General features: G+C 40.8%; 1 protein-coding gene across 1 annotated transcript in view; it reads right to left on the reverse strand.

Moving 5' to 3' along the window:
- Positions 1–15,645, reverse strand: part of piezo2b (piezo-type mechanosensitive ion channel component 2b) — a gene marked incomplete at its 5' end in the record, with an annotated part of 187,017 nt that overhangs the window by 92,718 nt on the left and 78,654 nt on the right. Inside the window, 8 exons of the mRNA XM_079819677.1 lie at positions 3,992–4,033; positions 6,579–6,752; positions 7,557–7,705; positions 11,792–11,988; positions 12,112–12,226; positions 13,738–13,968; positions 14,064–14,230; positions 15,302–15,427. Coding sequence (XP_079675803.1) covers positions 3,992–4,033; positions 6,579–6,752; positions 7,557–7,705; positions 11,792–11,988; positions 12,112–12,226; positions 13,738–13,968; positions 14,064–14,230; positions 15,302–15,427 — 1,201 coding nt within the window. The remainder of the gene's footprint in view (positions 1–3,991; positions 4,034–6,578; positions 6,753–7,556; positions 7,706–11,791; positions 11,989–12,111; positions 12,227–13,737; positions 13,969–14,063; positions 14,231–15,301; positions 15,428–15,645) is intronic.

Here is a 15,645-nt window from a genome sequence, read left to right on the forward strand (position 1 = left end):
TGAGCCGAACGAGAGTCGCAGCACAAACGCAGCAGGAGTCAGATTTCATTTATCACGAGATTGAGGAGCTGACAGACAAGATGATCGCGGAAGATTCGGTTTCAAAGGGAAATGACCGCAAAGTCATTCACGGTGCGTGTCCAGTCTGGCGCGTTTTCAGTTCATGCCTATGGAAGCTTAACTTTCATAGGAATTCATTGAGCGTTGCTCTACACCGCTCCGTTATGAATGCCCGAGCGGCCGTGATCATTTTACATTCTGTGAGAGAGATCCCACCCCTGTGGGCAGGTTGAAAACACACAGAACTAACTCCTACTACTGGCTGTAGTCTCTAGCCTCTGTCCAAAAAAGCCTCTTTTTCCAGACATAAAATACATACATCTCTCGTCTCAGGGGGATATGAGGGGGGGGGGGGTCATGATAATTCGAATATACTACCGAGTTCCTACTGATACAAAGCTTAAAGGGTTAGTTCACCCAAAAATGAAAATAATGTCATTAATTACTCACCCTCATGTCGTTCGACACCCGTAAGACCTCCGTTCATCTTCGGAACACAAATGAAGATATTTTAGTTGAAAGCTGATGGCTCTGAAAGGCTTCAGATAGGCCTCCATCTCACCACAGTGGCTCTACAATAACTTTACGATGCGACGACAATAGTTTTTGTGCGCAAAAAAAAATCAAAATAACACCTTTATCCAGCTTGTTATTGTTTTCCGTGTGTGCCTCCACGACGCATGCGTGAGAATATGACGCAGATCCGGCGTTCGGACACATGAGCCAGAAGGGATTTGTTTACAAGCGGAGGAAGACGCGCGTGTCTAAGCTGTTGGATTCTACATTGATCGTGCTTTAGGTCTCGGCGTAGTTCTCAAAATCGGGCTAAAGTGTGCATTTCATGGATTCCCGAACCCCGGCACTACGTCATATTCTCGCGCATGCGTCGTGGAGGCACACACGGAAGACAATAACAAGTTGGATAAAGGTGTTATTTTGATTTTTTTTTGCGCACAAAAACTATTGTCGTCGCTTCATAAAATTATTGTAGAGCCACTGTGGTGAGATGGACTTTGTAACGACGTTTTAAAGGTCCCATGGCATTAAATTTTCATTTTATGAGGTATTTCAACATTAATATGAGTTCCCCTAGCCTGAATATTGTCCCCAAGTGGATAGAAATGTTGATCGGTGTAAAACCGAGTTCTGGCTGTCTTTCTCTGCCTTTGAGAAAATGACAGGCCAGACGAGCCAATCCTGAAGTCTCCTGGTTTGACGTCCAAGCAGGAACGGTTACCTCCCTTTCCTCCGCCCAGAGAATCTGGCACGCCCATGCAAGCACGAGAGATCATTAACGTTATTTGTGAACGAGTGAACACTGGCAGTTTCTCAGTGTTTGGATGTACAAATGAAAACAGAAGTCTTTCTTCAGTTCCTTCTGATCTGTGATCATTGATTTCTTATGTGTAGCTTATTATTTATTATTTGTGGACACGCAGCGGCTTCTCTCTCCCGACAGAACGGTGTTTTCGTGTTTTCTATCTTGTGAGTCAGTGTTTTTGTACGTCCTTGTCGCGTCTATCTGTTCTAAAATGTGCATACAGTCTTTTCTGTTTAACATCAGCAGTCACATCTTTAGAGATAAACTTCACACACGCCGAAGCTCGGCCTCCAACATCCCCGACCCCCAGTACTGCATCTGGCCCACAGCGGAGGCACCAAACGCGGCGTTAGATTAAGCAGAAGGGGGGTAAGCGTGAGGGTATCCGGCTAGGCTAGCCAGCTTTCCCCACAATAAACTGGATTACATTCGATTACTGCTGTTGTGTCTTTGTTTGCGCTGTGTAACGTTACTCAATGCGCGTCAATGACGCTATTCATATGATTGGAACATATCTAGAAATAATGCAATACTCAACACTTACTAACTTGTTCATCTCGCTGTAATGGTACATTGCATGTGTTACAAAGTTGGTAGAATAATGATGAAGAGGACTCGGTGTGACTGGGACTCGTGTTTATTCAGAACTCTCAGATACAAACACAATAAACTCGCGCTGACTGACAGCGCTCTCATAACTCAGTAGTTACTATAAATAACTTTGTTAGCAATCGCTTCGTCTCCGTGATGTCCGGTTCGCGAACGAATCATTCTTTTGAATCGGTTCTTTTTAGTGAACCGAACCAGTTCACCAAATCGGACTGAATCGTTCTAAACGGTTCGCGTCTCGAGTCAGCGCTGATCCATAATGTACTAACTTTCTGACATGAGTGACAGCCCCTCCGACTAGAAATAAACTAATAACCTGAAGTATATGCTAGTAACTACAACAGTTCACCCTGAACTGAGACATGCTGAGAGAACTGATGAGAAGTGAACACAGGTCCATCCGTCTCTCTGGCAGACTCGTGCCTGCTCGTGCCTCGTTAAACCACGCCCCCTCCGCTCATTTAAAATGCAAAGATGTCAGCCAATCACAAAAGTGGGCGTTTTTACTGAAGTCTCACAGCAGACACGCCTCTTGAAGCAGGCCATTCAGCCACAGGGCAAACAGCAGTATAGAAAAAATGCCTTTTATTTCTAAATTATGACATTTCATGATGTAAAAATCATACTAATAATATAAGTACACCTCAGAAAACACTATAAAATAATAGAAAAATGCCATGCCATGGGACCTTTAAGTGCCTTTTATGGGTCTTGGGAGTGTAAATGTACTGAATGCCAATGGAGGCCTATCTGAAGCCTTTCTCAGCATCAGCTTTCAACAAAAATATCTTCATTTGTGTTCCGAATATGAACGAAGGTCTTACGGGTGTCCAACGACATGAGGGTGAGTAATTAATGACAGAATTTTCATTTTTGGGTGAACTAACCCTTTAATGCTAATTGCTGAAGTAACCCTTTAAGCATATTTTTACCCATCGAAACTCATTATAAAGAAAACACGTTGCATTCATATTCTGGGCTCATCTGCTCGCCTGTATATATGATGCATCATCAAATGGTGTAAACTGAATTTAATATTTTAATATCACTGTTTTAGTACATTATGGCACTATAAGGGTGGGATGCACAAATAAGGATTCTTTAGCCTGGTGCTTGATCAGCTCTTCTAACGGTTTATTAATCTATGTTTAAAATAAAGTGGTGCAACAACTCGATTTAAAATAAAACCCATTTCAACAAATCCTAGATAAGCGTTAAACTTTGCTGAATTGAATCCATATAGGTGCAACTCACCCTGTAGTGTTTTTCCCGTTAAGTGTTTTAAAAACGTCCCACTGTTTTTAGTGACTGAGATACTGCAGCAGGTGCTGAATATGGATCATAAGTGCCCGAAACGTGCATCTTGTTCACATATTTTTGTGCTTGTGCTGCAGTTCTATGGGGTTCTATGGTGGTTTTGCCCTCCAAGGCTCTGACTGAAAACTATGAAAGGGGTCAGAAAAGTTAGGTTTTACCTATGAAAAAATGTCTTCATGACAGGTTTATTCAAACATACATAAATATTTACTGGTAAATCAGCTCCTCTCTAGTGTTTTACAGCTACACTCACTAACAAACGTAACTTGTCCGATGAAAATAATAGCTTTTATTGGACGATACATTGGCACATTGTTGTTCTTATTGTAAACTAAAACTAAATGGTTAATTATTATAATTAATTAAAAAAAAAAATACATCTGACTACAGAAATAAAACGGGGTTCGAATGCAGTTTCATGTTGACTTGTAACATTTAAAGCAAACGTTAAAGTTTGAAACAGGAAATCAAGTCAGTGACAAAGAGTCATAGAGTGACATCATACATTATTTGATCTATCCATAGCGGGCCATTAAAAAGTGACATCATCAAGTGAGAAAAGAGTGAACTGACAGACAGGAGTAGTGAGAAGAATGAGGGATTGTGGGAAATTGGGGAGAAGGTGAGAGGTGAACATTCGTTGTGGTTTCCATAAATGCCAGAGAAAGAAAATCAGTCACCCACCTATCCACGATCAGATAGATACGACCACTGACTTTAGTATAGCTGTAATGTGAGGGATGGCAAGGGAAAGATGTGAGCAGATGATTGGTTAAAAAAAGAAGTGGATTTGCATGAAGTAAGATGATTGGCAGAGATAAAACAAGGTTTATACTGATGCAGATTCAATAGAGGACAAACCATCATGAAGCAGCTAGTGAGAAATGAGGAAATGAAGAATGAGGATGAAACAAAGGCCCTGTTTACACTTGGCATTAAGATGGCGGGATAGTCGATCGGATGATCACAAGTGGACGGCGCTAAATACAGGGTCGTTTTGAGCTTGTCCACTTTCGACCACTTCCAGAGGTAGTGGAAAACGGATTGCTTTTGTAGTGTAGACGGTGGGCGAATGTGTTCAAACCATAGACTGTAAAAAAATATGGGCGTAGTGTCCGTGACGTCACCCATAGGATTCTGAAGAGCCGTTTTGAACAGTGTTGGGAGTAACGCATTACAAGTAACTTGAGTTACGGGGCAGTCGTGGCCTAATGGTTAGAGAGTCGGACTTGTAACTGGAAGGTTGCGGGTTCGAGTCTCAGGTTCGGCAGGAGTTGTCGTGGGGGGAGTGAATAACCAGCGCCCTCCTCCACCCTCAATACCACGACTGAGGTGAGACTCTTGAGCAAGACACTGAACCCCAACTGCTCCACGGGTGCTACAGCAATATGGCTGCCCACTGCTCCGTGTGTGTGTTCACTACTGTGTGTGTGTGTGCACTTGGATGGGTTAAATGCAGAGCACAAATTCCAAGTATGGGTCGCCACACGTCACTTCACTTTTTTTTCCACTTTAGTAATAATATTACTTTTTCCAAGTAACTAGTAAAGTAACACATTACTTTTCAAATTTACAACAAAATATCTAGTTACTTTTTCACATTAATTTGACTGACAGCTCTCCTGCCCCCATGTTGAGAAAAATAAGTGCAGAGGCGTGTGTGTGAACATGAGGGTTATTGTAGTTCTAGACTAAATGTGAGCATTTATTTATCTCACTTGCATAATAAAGATTCTGTTCTCCTCAAAATGAATAAAATCAGTCAAATGCAAAATCAGAGTACTATGCAAACCTCCAATAATTAAATGTTAAATAAAACAACAATTTTTATGCATAATCTACCTTTATATTTAATTGACCAATGTCTTGCTGCTGACCTTTGATGATGAAAATTACTAGATTTTTTGTTTTTATTGGTAAAACTTTTTTCTCCTGCATCCTATTCCACCATTATCCAGAGCTGCGCCCTCTACTGGTCATGCGTGAATTTGCATTTTTACCTCAGCCTGGGGCTTATTATTTCAATTTTGGTATGAAGAGGTCTTTACAAAAATATAACTTTTTTGTTATAAAAAAAGAAAAGAAAACAAGCCCAGCCCAGGTAAGAAAAAGTAACGAAAAAGTAACGCATTACTTTTCTTAAAAAGTAACTAAGTAACTCAATTAGTTACTTTTTAAGGGAGTAACGCAATATTGTAATGCATTACTTTTCAAAGTAACTTTCCCCAACACTGGTTTTGAAGCGTAAAGTAGGGTCGAGCTGGCCGTTGCCATCTTGGCAGCGCGTCACTCCTGGATAACAGAAAAAGGGCAAAAAGGCAGGACGTGGGCGGAGCTGAGGTGACGCGATGACTAACAGACAGCAGTTAAATGGCTATCCACCTGTCACTCAAAGTGGCCACGCCCTTAAATATGCAGAACTTGAATGCTTTATATAATGTAAACGAATGAGTTATAAAAAAATTCACCCCCTTCACAGTTGTCAAAATTAGGGTAAAATTAGCCGCATAGACCAAAACCACAATTTGTACCAGACTGTAAACATGTTTTAATCTGCTGTAAAGTTGGGCATTTTAACATGAGCTCAATGAGATTCTGCTCCTTCTGGAGTCTGTCTCTAGTGGCCAGTCGATGAATTGCAGTTTATGTCACTTCCGTATTGGCTTCAAGAGAAACTGCAGGAGGTTGCAGCTTGGATCAAACAGCCAAAAAAGACAGTCTACTCTCCTCCTACTGACCTAACGCATAAACATTATGGGAAGCACGCTAGCCAGGCGGGATTTAAACTTTGCCGGATGAAGAGCCAAGTTTGGTTGAAGACTAAAAAAACGTACCAAGCATTCAAGTATGTCAATTGTGCATGCTTATTTTGTCCAATAGATCGAAAGATCTTAAAAAACCCCACACATTTACCCGCCCATAGATCTTCCCCTCGAAGAAATCAGGACAGAAGTGGTCGAAAGTGGACAAAAGAAACGGATTAAACGGATTCGTCCACTTGTGATCCGATCGACCAAAACGCATCTCAATACCAGCTGTAAACAGGGCCAAAATGAAGTTAAACAAGACAATAAAGCAAACATTATTATATTCTTATTTTATTCCTTTGATATGTGGACAGGTATGCATTTGTGTGGCTCGTCTAATCAGATTTGAGATATTATGGTTCATGACTTGGCCTAAATGACATCACACATTCACACTTCCTGTTAGCATCATCCTGTTAGGACCTCAACCTGATTAGAAAAAGCGCCCTGCCGTCATCTCTCACCTGTAAATGGTGCTCTCCTCTTTGCTGACCACTGCTTTGAGATCCGTGAGCTGCAGGAAATGGTCGTGGAAGTAATGCAGGTGCAGGATGCACACCAGCAGGAAGGACGTGGGGATGAAGATACGGGTGAACAGATCAGCGAGGTTGTACTTCAACAGACCGATAGCTTCCAGTCTGCAAAGAGACAGAAGTGAGTGGGAGATAATGCTGCCTAACGAGGACCTATTCTGCTTTTTTTAACATGTTCGACTTTCTGTTGTGTGTCCTTCCAGTGGGAGTTATTCTCTATATCAGTGTCATTATTCCTCATTTAAATAATTCCCGCTCAATGCATGATTTCAGATTGACCGATCACTACACACTCGTACAGCCGTCCAATCAGAGCACACTGCGCTTTTCAGAAGGAGGGGCTTCATAGAGACAGGAAGGAACTAAACGGAGGCTGAATCCGAAATCGCCCCCTAAACCCTCATTCACTATTCCCTACGTTGGTCCACTAATATAGTTCACTTGAAGGAGTGAATGAAAACGAGTGTGTGAAGTCGGACAGCCGGTGCAATGTGGGATTGAATGAGTGCACTCAATAATGTCCACTATGGTTTCGGACACTACTACAAATGGCTGTCCCTTCAAATAATGCCCTATTTGAGGGTATAGGGGGCGATTTCGGATTCAGCCAGAGTGTTAGTGACAGACTGGGAAGAGACAAGCTGGAACAATGGAGAATGTGTAGAAAATGAATATTCAAGCTTGAAAACCTGTGCCCAAAAACAAAAGACTCTGTAACACTTTTTTGGCCCAAATCTAAGGAAGCACTGCATGCATACTTTGCTCTTAAAATCTGTAAAATAAAAAAAGAGGTTAGATTTTAGTCAGGATGCTGCCTGTGTAGACAACGAAGCAGCTCACTTTGACTTGAACTGAATGGCTTGTGGCACGACCAACAGATCAAACGTATATAGGGTCTTCAATACTCACCCATCCTTTGTCATGCCTGTCATACTGGTCCAGGTAGCAATGCCGTTCTCAAACTGACAGGTGTAGATTAGGATGAGCACTAGCATAGTGTAAACCACCACAGACATCCAGAAGTACTTCAGGATCCTGCGCCACCATTCATAATGAACCTGAGGAGAACATAACCGCTCGGTCAAAGACCTTTCAATGAAAAGTTCACCCAAAGCGTTCAACCGAAATCCTTTACAATAGGGCTGTCAACTTGATTTATATAGCGCTTTTTACAACGCAGATTGTTTCAAATCAGCTTCATGGTGTTAAACAGGATAATAATGCAACAGAATTTGATTTGGCCGTACAGCCGCTCCGGAGAAAACGGTGATGTTATCAGCTCATTTCAATTATCATACAATGCCAATGTGGGCCGTTTAGTAATTAGATTCATTTGGATATTTAGTTGAAAATTTAGTGTCAAAATTAATGCGTTAACACGTTAAAATATTTAACGATTAAAAAGCATCCGTTTTTTTTCCCATCATCCTTTGGGTAGCGTTACATCATATGATCACGCTCCTATTCATGCAAATGCTTTTGACCATTCACACGCGATAAAACACAAGAGAATGCAGTGCGGTACTGGCGCGCATCTGTGAATCTCCTGTCTGTGTGACACACACACTCATGCACACAGAAAGCAGCTTCAGACAGTGCTTTAACGGACAAAATGATGCCAAAATGGCAGTTTTGTTGAGTATCCTCACAAGGATCCTTGCATGAGATTTGTGGGATGCACATCCAGGGCACGAAGATCCCGTTCCACCACATCCCAAAGATGCTCTATTGGGTTGAGATCTGGTGACTGTGGGGGCCATTTTAGTTCAGTGAACTCATTGTCATGTTCAAGAAACCAATTTGAAATGATTCGAGCTTTGTGACATGGTGCATTATCCTGCTGGAAGTAGCCATCAGAGGATGGGCACATGGTGGTCATAAAGGGATGGACATGGTCAGAAACAATGCTCAGGTAGGCCGTGGCATTTAAACGATGCCCAATTGGCACTAAGGGGCCTAAAGTGTGCCAAGAAAACATCCCCCACACCATTACACCACCACCACCAGCCTGCACAGTGGTAACAAGGCATGATGGATCCATGTTCTCATTCTGTTTACGCCAAATTCTGACTCTACCATCTGAATGTCTCAACAGAAATCGAGACTCATCAGACCAGGCAAAATTTTTCCAGTCTTCAACTGTCCAATTTTGGTGAGCTCGTGCAAATTGTAGCCTCTTTTTCCTATTTGTAGTGGAGATGAGTGGTACCCGGTGGGGTCTTCTGCTGTTGTAGCCCATCCGCCTCAAGGTTGTGCGTGTTGTGGCTTCACAAATGCTTTGCTGCATACCTCGGTTGTAACGAGTGGTTATTTCAGTCAAAGTTGCTCTTCTATCAGCTTGAATCAGTCGGCCCATTCTCCTCTGACCTCTAGCATCAACAAGGCATTTTTGCCCACAAGACTGCCGCATACTGGATGTTTTTCCCTTTTCACACCATTCTTTGTAAACCCTAGAAATGGTTGTGCGTGAAAATCCCAGTAACTGAGCAGATTGTGAAATACTCAGACCGGCCCGTCTGTCACCAACAACCATGCCACGCTCAAAATTGCTTAAAACACCTTTCTTTCCCATTCTGACATTCAGTTTGGAGTTCAGGAGATTGTCTTGACCAGGACCACACCCCTAAATGCATTGAAGCAACTGCCATGTGATTGGTTGATTAGATAATTGCATTAATGAGAAATTGAACAGGTGTTCCTAATAATCCTTTAGGTGAGTGTATATATATATATACTTGTTAGACCTACTTGAAATTTTAAAGCATGTTTACAAGGTTACATGGGTCAAAAACAACAAAAACAATAACTTTTTGAGGATTTTGACACTAGCCAAAAGGATGCCAGGCCGAAAAAAAGGATGCTGCTGCACGTTGTGTTAATTTGCCCACCCTAATACACTGATCAGGCATAACATTATGACAGGTGAAGTGAATAACAGTGATCATCACGGCACCTGTTAGTGGGTGGGATATATTAGGCAGCAAGTGAACATTTTGTCCTCAAAGTTGATGTGTTAGAAACAGGGAAAATGGGCAAGTGTAAGGATTTGAGCGACAAGGGCCAAACTGTGATGGCTAGACGACTGGAGCTCTTGTGGGGTGTTCCTGTAACAGGGTCATGGTCGGCCAAGGCTCATTGATGCACGTGTGGAGTGAAGGCTGGCCTGTGTGGTCCGATCAAACAGACGAGCTACTGGAGCTCAAACTGCTCAAGAAGTAAATGCTGGTTCTGATAGAAAGGTGTCAGAATACACAGAGCACCTCAGTTTGTTGCGTATGGGGCGGCATAGCCGCAGACCGGTCAGGGTGCCCATGCTGACCCCTGTCCACCGCCGAAAGCACCAACAGTGGCACGTGAGCATCAGAACTGGACCACGGAGCAATGGGAGAAGGTGGCCTGGTCTGGTGAGAGTCCATGCTTTGATGGTTTAGGGTTTGGCAGCAAAAGGGGGACCAACACAATATTAGGAATAATGTTATTAGGTCATAATGTTATGCCTGATCGGTATGTATATATGTGTATATATATATATATATATATATATATATATATATATATATATATATATATATATATATATATATATATATATATATACAGTGAGGAAAATAAGTATTTGAACACCCTGCTATTTTGCAAGTTCTCCAACTTAGAAATCATGGAGGGGTCTGAAATTGTCATCGTAGGTGCATGTCCACTGTAAGAGACATAATCTATTAAAAAAAAAAAATCCCACGAGAAACACGGAGTTTGAGCTCCTCCAAAGATTCTCTATTGGGTTTAGGTCTGGAGACTGGCTAGGCCACGCCAGAACCTTGATATGCTTCTTACAGAGCCACCCCTTGGTTATCCTGGCTGTGTGCTTCGGGTCATTGTCATGTTGGAAGACCCAGCCTCGACCCATCTTCAATGCTCTAACTGAGGGAAGGAGATTGTTCCCCAAAATCTCGCAATACATGGCCCCGGTCATCCTCTCCTTAATACAGTGCAGTCGCCCTGTCCCATGTGCAGAAAAACACCCCAAAGCATGATGCTACCACCCCCATGCTTCACAGTAGGGATGGTGTTCTTGGGATGGTACTCATCATTCTTCTTCCTCCAAACACGTTTAGTGGAATTATGACCAAAAAGTTCTATTTTGGTCTCATCTGACCACATGACTTTCTCCCATGACTCCTCTGGATCATCCAAATGGTCATTGACAAACTTAAGACGGGCCTGTACATGGGCTGGTTTAAGCAGGGGAACCTTCCGTGCCATGCATGATTTCAAACCATGACGTCTTAGTGTATTACCAACAGTAACCTTGGAAACGGTGGTCCCAGCTCTTTTCAGGTCATTGACCAGCTCCTCCCGTGTAGTTCTGGGCTGATTTCTCACCTTTCTTAGGATCATTGAGACCCCACGAGGTGAGATCTTGCATGGAGCCCCAGTCCGAAGGAGATTGACAGTCATGTTTAGCTTCTTCCATTTTCTCATGATTGCTCCAACAGTGGACCTTTTTTCACCAAGCTGCTTGGCAATTTCCCCGTAGCCCTTTCCAGCCTTGTGGAGGTGTACAATTTTGTCTCTAGTGTCTTTGGACAGCTCTTTGGTCTTGGCCATGTTAGTAGTTGGATTCTTACTGATTGTATGGGGTGGACAGGTGTCTTTATGCAGCTAACGACCTCAAACAGGTGCATCTAATTTAGGATAATAAATGGAGTGGAGGTGGACATTTTAAAGGCAGACTAACAGGTCTTTGAGGGTCAGAATTCTAGCTGATAGACAGGTGTTCAAATACTTATTTGCAGCTGTATCATACAAATAAATAGTTAAAAAATCATACATTGTGATTTCTGGATTTTTTTTTAGATTATGTCTCTCACAGTGGACATGCACCTACGATGACAATTTCAGACCCCTCCATGATTTCTAAGTGGGAGAACTTGCAAAATAGTTCAAATACTTTCAACTACTTATTTTCCTCACTGTATAGGATGTGTGTATAAATGAATAACCATTAATAAAAAGACTTCTAAAGGAATAGATCACCCAGAAAGAATTGAAAAAACACATGAGATGGACTTTTTTTACCACAGTTGTGTCCAGTAAAAATCCCAACAACCTTTTTGGCTTTATAGGGTTAGACGGCGGCACTGCACCTGGTAAAGAGCCACGCAGAAGAGAAACATCATCATGTAGACGATCTTGTACATGACCAAATCTCCCTCAAAGCTGACGACGAAGAACATCCCTCCGCAGACATAGATCCAGTATTTCACCAGCAGAGCCTTTACTAGTTTCCCCATCACATGCATCAGGTCGTTCTCGTCCCCTTCCTCTTCCTCTTTGTCTTCCTCTAAAACACACACGGAAAGTTACGTCTTTACGAATGTAAAATAACTACAAGATTTTCTGCTGTGACTATTTCAGGATTGAATCTGTACCTAATACATGGGAAACCACTTGTTAGAGATTCTACCTTTTTTCTGCTCATCTACTTTGACGTCACAAAGCGCTGCTTCCTCCTCCATCTTCACTTGCCGCTCCATCAGAGTTTGTCTGAGCAGGAGCCAGAAACTCAGCTGACACAGAACCTACAAACACACACAGTGACAAAAACACATTAGTAACATGCTCTGTGGGCTGAAATTATTAAATAAATCACAGTATAGAGATGTTATATAATGTCCAGCTATTACTACAAATAAATCGTTCATAGTAATTGTTTGTAAATACATTGTTTGATACATACTTTTAGGGAAGTGTGTTTACACCACGGAATAAAACAATTTAAAAGATAATTGCGACTTTTTATATAAACTCGCAATTCTGACTTTATATCATCCAATAATTACTTGCAATTGCATAACTTTATATCATGCAATTCTGACTTAATAACTCGCAATTGCAACTTTATATCATGCAATTGCAAGAATTTTTTTTAAATTGTGAGATAAAAAGTCGCAATTACCTTTTTATTTTTATTCTGTCGGAAACAAGCTTCCATATATTTTACATATATTTATAAAAAATAAATATAATAAAATGTACACTACTAAGCTCATAAGATTTGGGACAGAAGTGTTTTTCCAAAATGAACAAATAAACGCAGCCTTGGTGAGCATAAGATTAATTATTCCAAACTTTTTACCTGTAGAGTATATATATATTTATTTAAATTATAGTTACCAAATTATATTTTTATTAAATAATACATATATTTTTCTGACGTATTAAGGCTGCTAAAAATAAAACGTGCACTATTTATTTTTTGTTGTTGTTTTTTGCTCAATTTTTTTTGGCAGCGGCTATTTACACTTAATGAAAATAAAATTTTCTTAGCGATAGATGATATTTACACTAAGTGCAAATAGCTGTAGATGCTATTTACTAAGTGAAAATAGGGATATATTCTATTTACGCCATGTAAAAGTAGTTCTTTGCAATATGTGTAAATAGTAATTACATGCTATTTATACTTTATTTTGACAGATACATACTCTTTGCCCCTAAGTGTTGTTGTACATAAACAGGATGCAATAATAACAGAGTGTAAATGGTTATATTTATTAAAATTATTAAATGGATGCCGCCTTAATGGGACAATAAAAGCCCTCCCTACACCGACCCCTAACCCTACACAATAAATGCTTTTATTATTATTAAACATTTCATTAGGCACTTAATTTCCATTTTTAGAACATTTTCTTCATTTTTTATTGAAAGTAAATGACGTTCCGATGTGATGTGTGATGGGAAAAGGGAGAAGAGCGAGCTCTGCAAAAGGCGGATTCGAACCCGGGTCAATCACGTTAAAACCAAGATCCATGAGCCTTACGCTTTACTGACTACGCCACTGAAAACGTTGAAATATGCCTGTTATTTTTTAAATCTTGTTTTTGTCAAACAGGCATAGTTAGGCAGAGCTAGTGCAAAAAGCAATTGCCACACTATTTGCATTTGGTGTAAATAGACACTGCAGCTTTTTTTTTTAGTGGCCAAGTCATATAGCAGAAACTGCATTGTTGATGCCTGATTAAAGTGAAACTAATATATAATCTTTCGCAAAATCAGGCAATTAATTGGCTAATTGTCTAATAGTTACCTTGGAGCTCAGCTCAGTGAAGGGCACCTCCATCTTCAGAAAGAAACCAGGCACTGGATCCAACCGCTCAAAACTCCAGATATACTGAAGGACTAACAGGAAGTTCCCATAGGCCACCATGAACGGCGAGGTCAGCATGGCGTACTTCCTCCTGTCTCTCATCATCCAGAGAGCACAGGACCAGAGCAGAAAGACAAACGTCGGCCAGCTAACGTACGTTATACTCCACGCCTTAGACACACAAAAAGATTCCATGGCACAAAATGACAAATTAAACATTTCCCACTCAAATTCAAATTGAACAGCTTTTCCTTTGGCCTCCTCACCATCATAGCAATGAGAGCACAGATGTAGCTCTGCTTCATGATGAACTTGAACACTTTTACGAGAGTGCCTGGCGGTCCACCCTCCTCTTCCTCTTCCTCATCTGTCTTCTCCTCTTCCTCCTCCAGCTGTGAGTCCATGATCTCATTTGTGTTCTCATCTGTCTTCTCTGAGTGGAGCAGTAAAATAATGCAGGATCACAATCAGGGGAATGCTCTATATATTCTTTAACTAGAAACGAGCCTCATCCACAGACAGCTGGGGGATTCGAATCAGCTAACCTGGTTTACAAAGTACCATGCTGGTGCAAGAACGCTTCTAGTTTAGTTTGGTTTAGTTTACCACTTTATTAATCCCACAAGAGGCAATTACAATAGGACTTTAAACACGCATAACAGACTTAACTTCAGACACATAAACCATATAAATAAGAAAATTAGCAAATCATTATACGTATTATAACATGCTTCAAAATAAATTTAGTTATTAGTCAATATCAAAATAACACATGCTGTCAAAAGACTCAGTTTTAACAACAGACAAAACTTTTATTTTAAAGGATTATTAATGTGTTATTTTGGTACTGAAGAGCAGAATTGTATATTGCACTTTTCTTTTAACGGTCTTTTATTATTGTAGTATTTAAAATATTATTTATTCATGCACATCATTATTTTTGGAATAGCCTCCGCTCCCTCTGTCATTTTATTTCACGATAACAATATATACACCAATCGGGCATAACATTATGACCACTCACAGGTGAAGTGAATAACACTGATGATCTCTTCATCTCCTGTTAGTGGGTGGGATTTATTAGGCAGCAAGTGAACATTTTGTCCTCAAAGTTGATGTGTTAGAAGCAGGTAAAATGGGCAAGCGTAAGGATTGGAGCGAGTTTGACAAGTGGAATCCATGCCTCGACGGGTCAGGGCTGTTTTGGCAGTAAAAGGGGGACCAACACAATATTAGGTCATAATGTTATGCCTGATCGGTGTATATCACAATATAGTTATTTTTGCTTTAAATGTATATTATTTTAGTACATCAAGTTAAACTAAATGAAAGTGAGAAATGCTTAATGCTTATTTCATTTCAAGTATCAAAATATTTTTATGGTTTTAGTATACAGTTCTGTCCTATAATACCCTGGACAGGACACCTGGATCGATGTTTGGTTGTTTTATTAGGTGTTTCAGTTGAAAGATATTTATGGATGTGTGTATTCGTGGCATCTCACCTTCAGTTTCGACAGGCTGATCCACTTTGTACTGAGGAGTGGAGTATATGTCCACACTGAGCGGTCCGTTCTCAATGGGCACGGCCGACACATAGTCAAACGACGTCCCGTTGGAGTTCACCACTACTACCTTCATAATGACAGGACATATTTACACACAAGGGACAGGAGACATTATCTGATGACTAATATCAGTCCAAACGCAATTAATATACAGCTTGCAAGAAGAAGTGCTTCTTAAGTGGGTAACTATGAGGATCAAAGCTAACACATATCTGGACAAAAATTATCTCTTGGCAATCTTTACGTATTCATAAAATCAAGGATGTCCAATATCTGTTTCC

The sequence above is a fragment of the Gobio gobio genome (genome assembly GCF_949357685.1).
Source record: "Gobio gobio genome assembly, chromosome: 6".
NCBI classification, from domain to species: Eukaryota; Metazoa; Chordata; class Actinopteri; order Cypriniformes; family Gobionidae; genus Gobio; species Gobio gobio.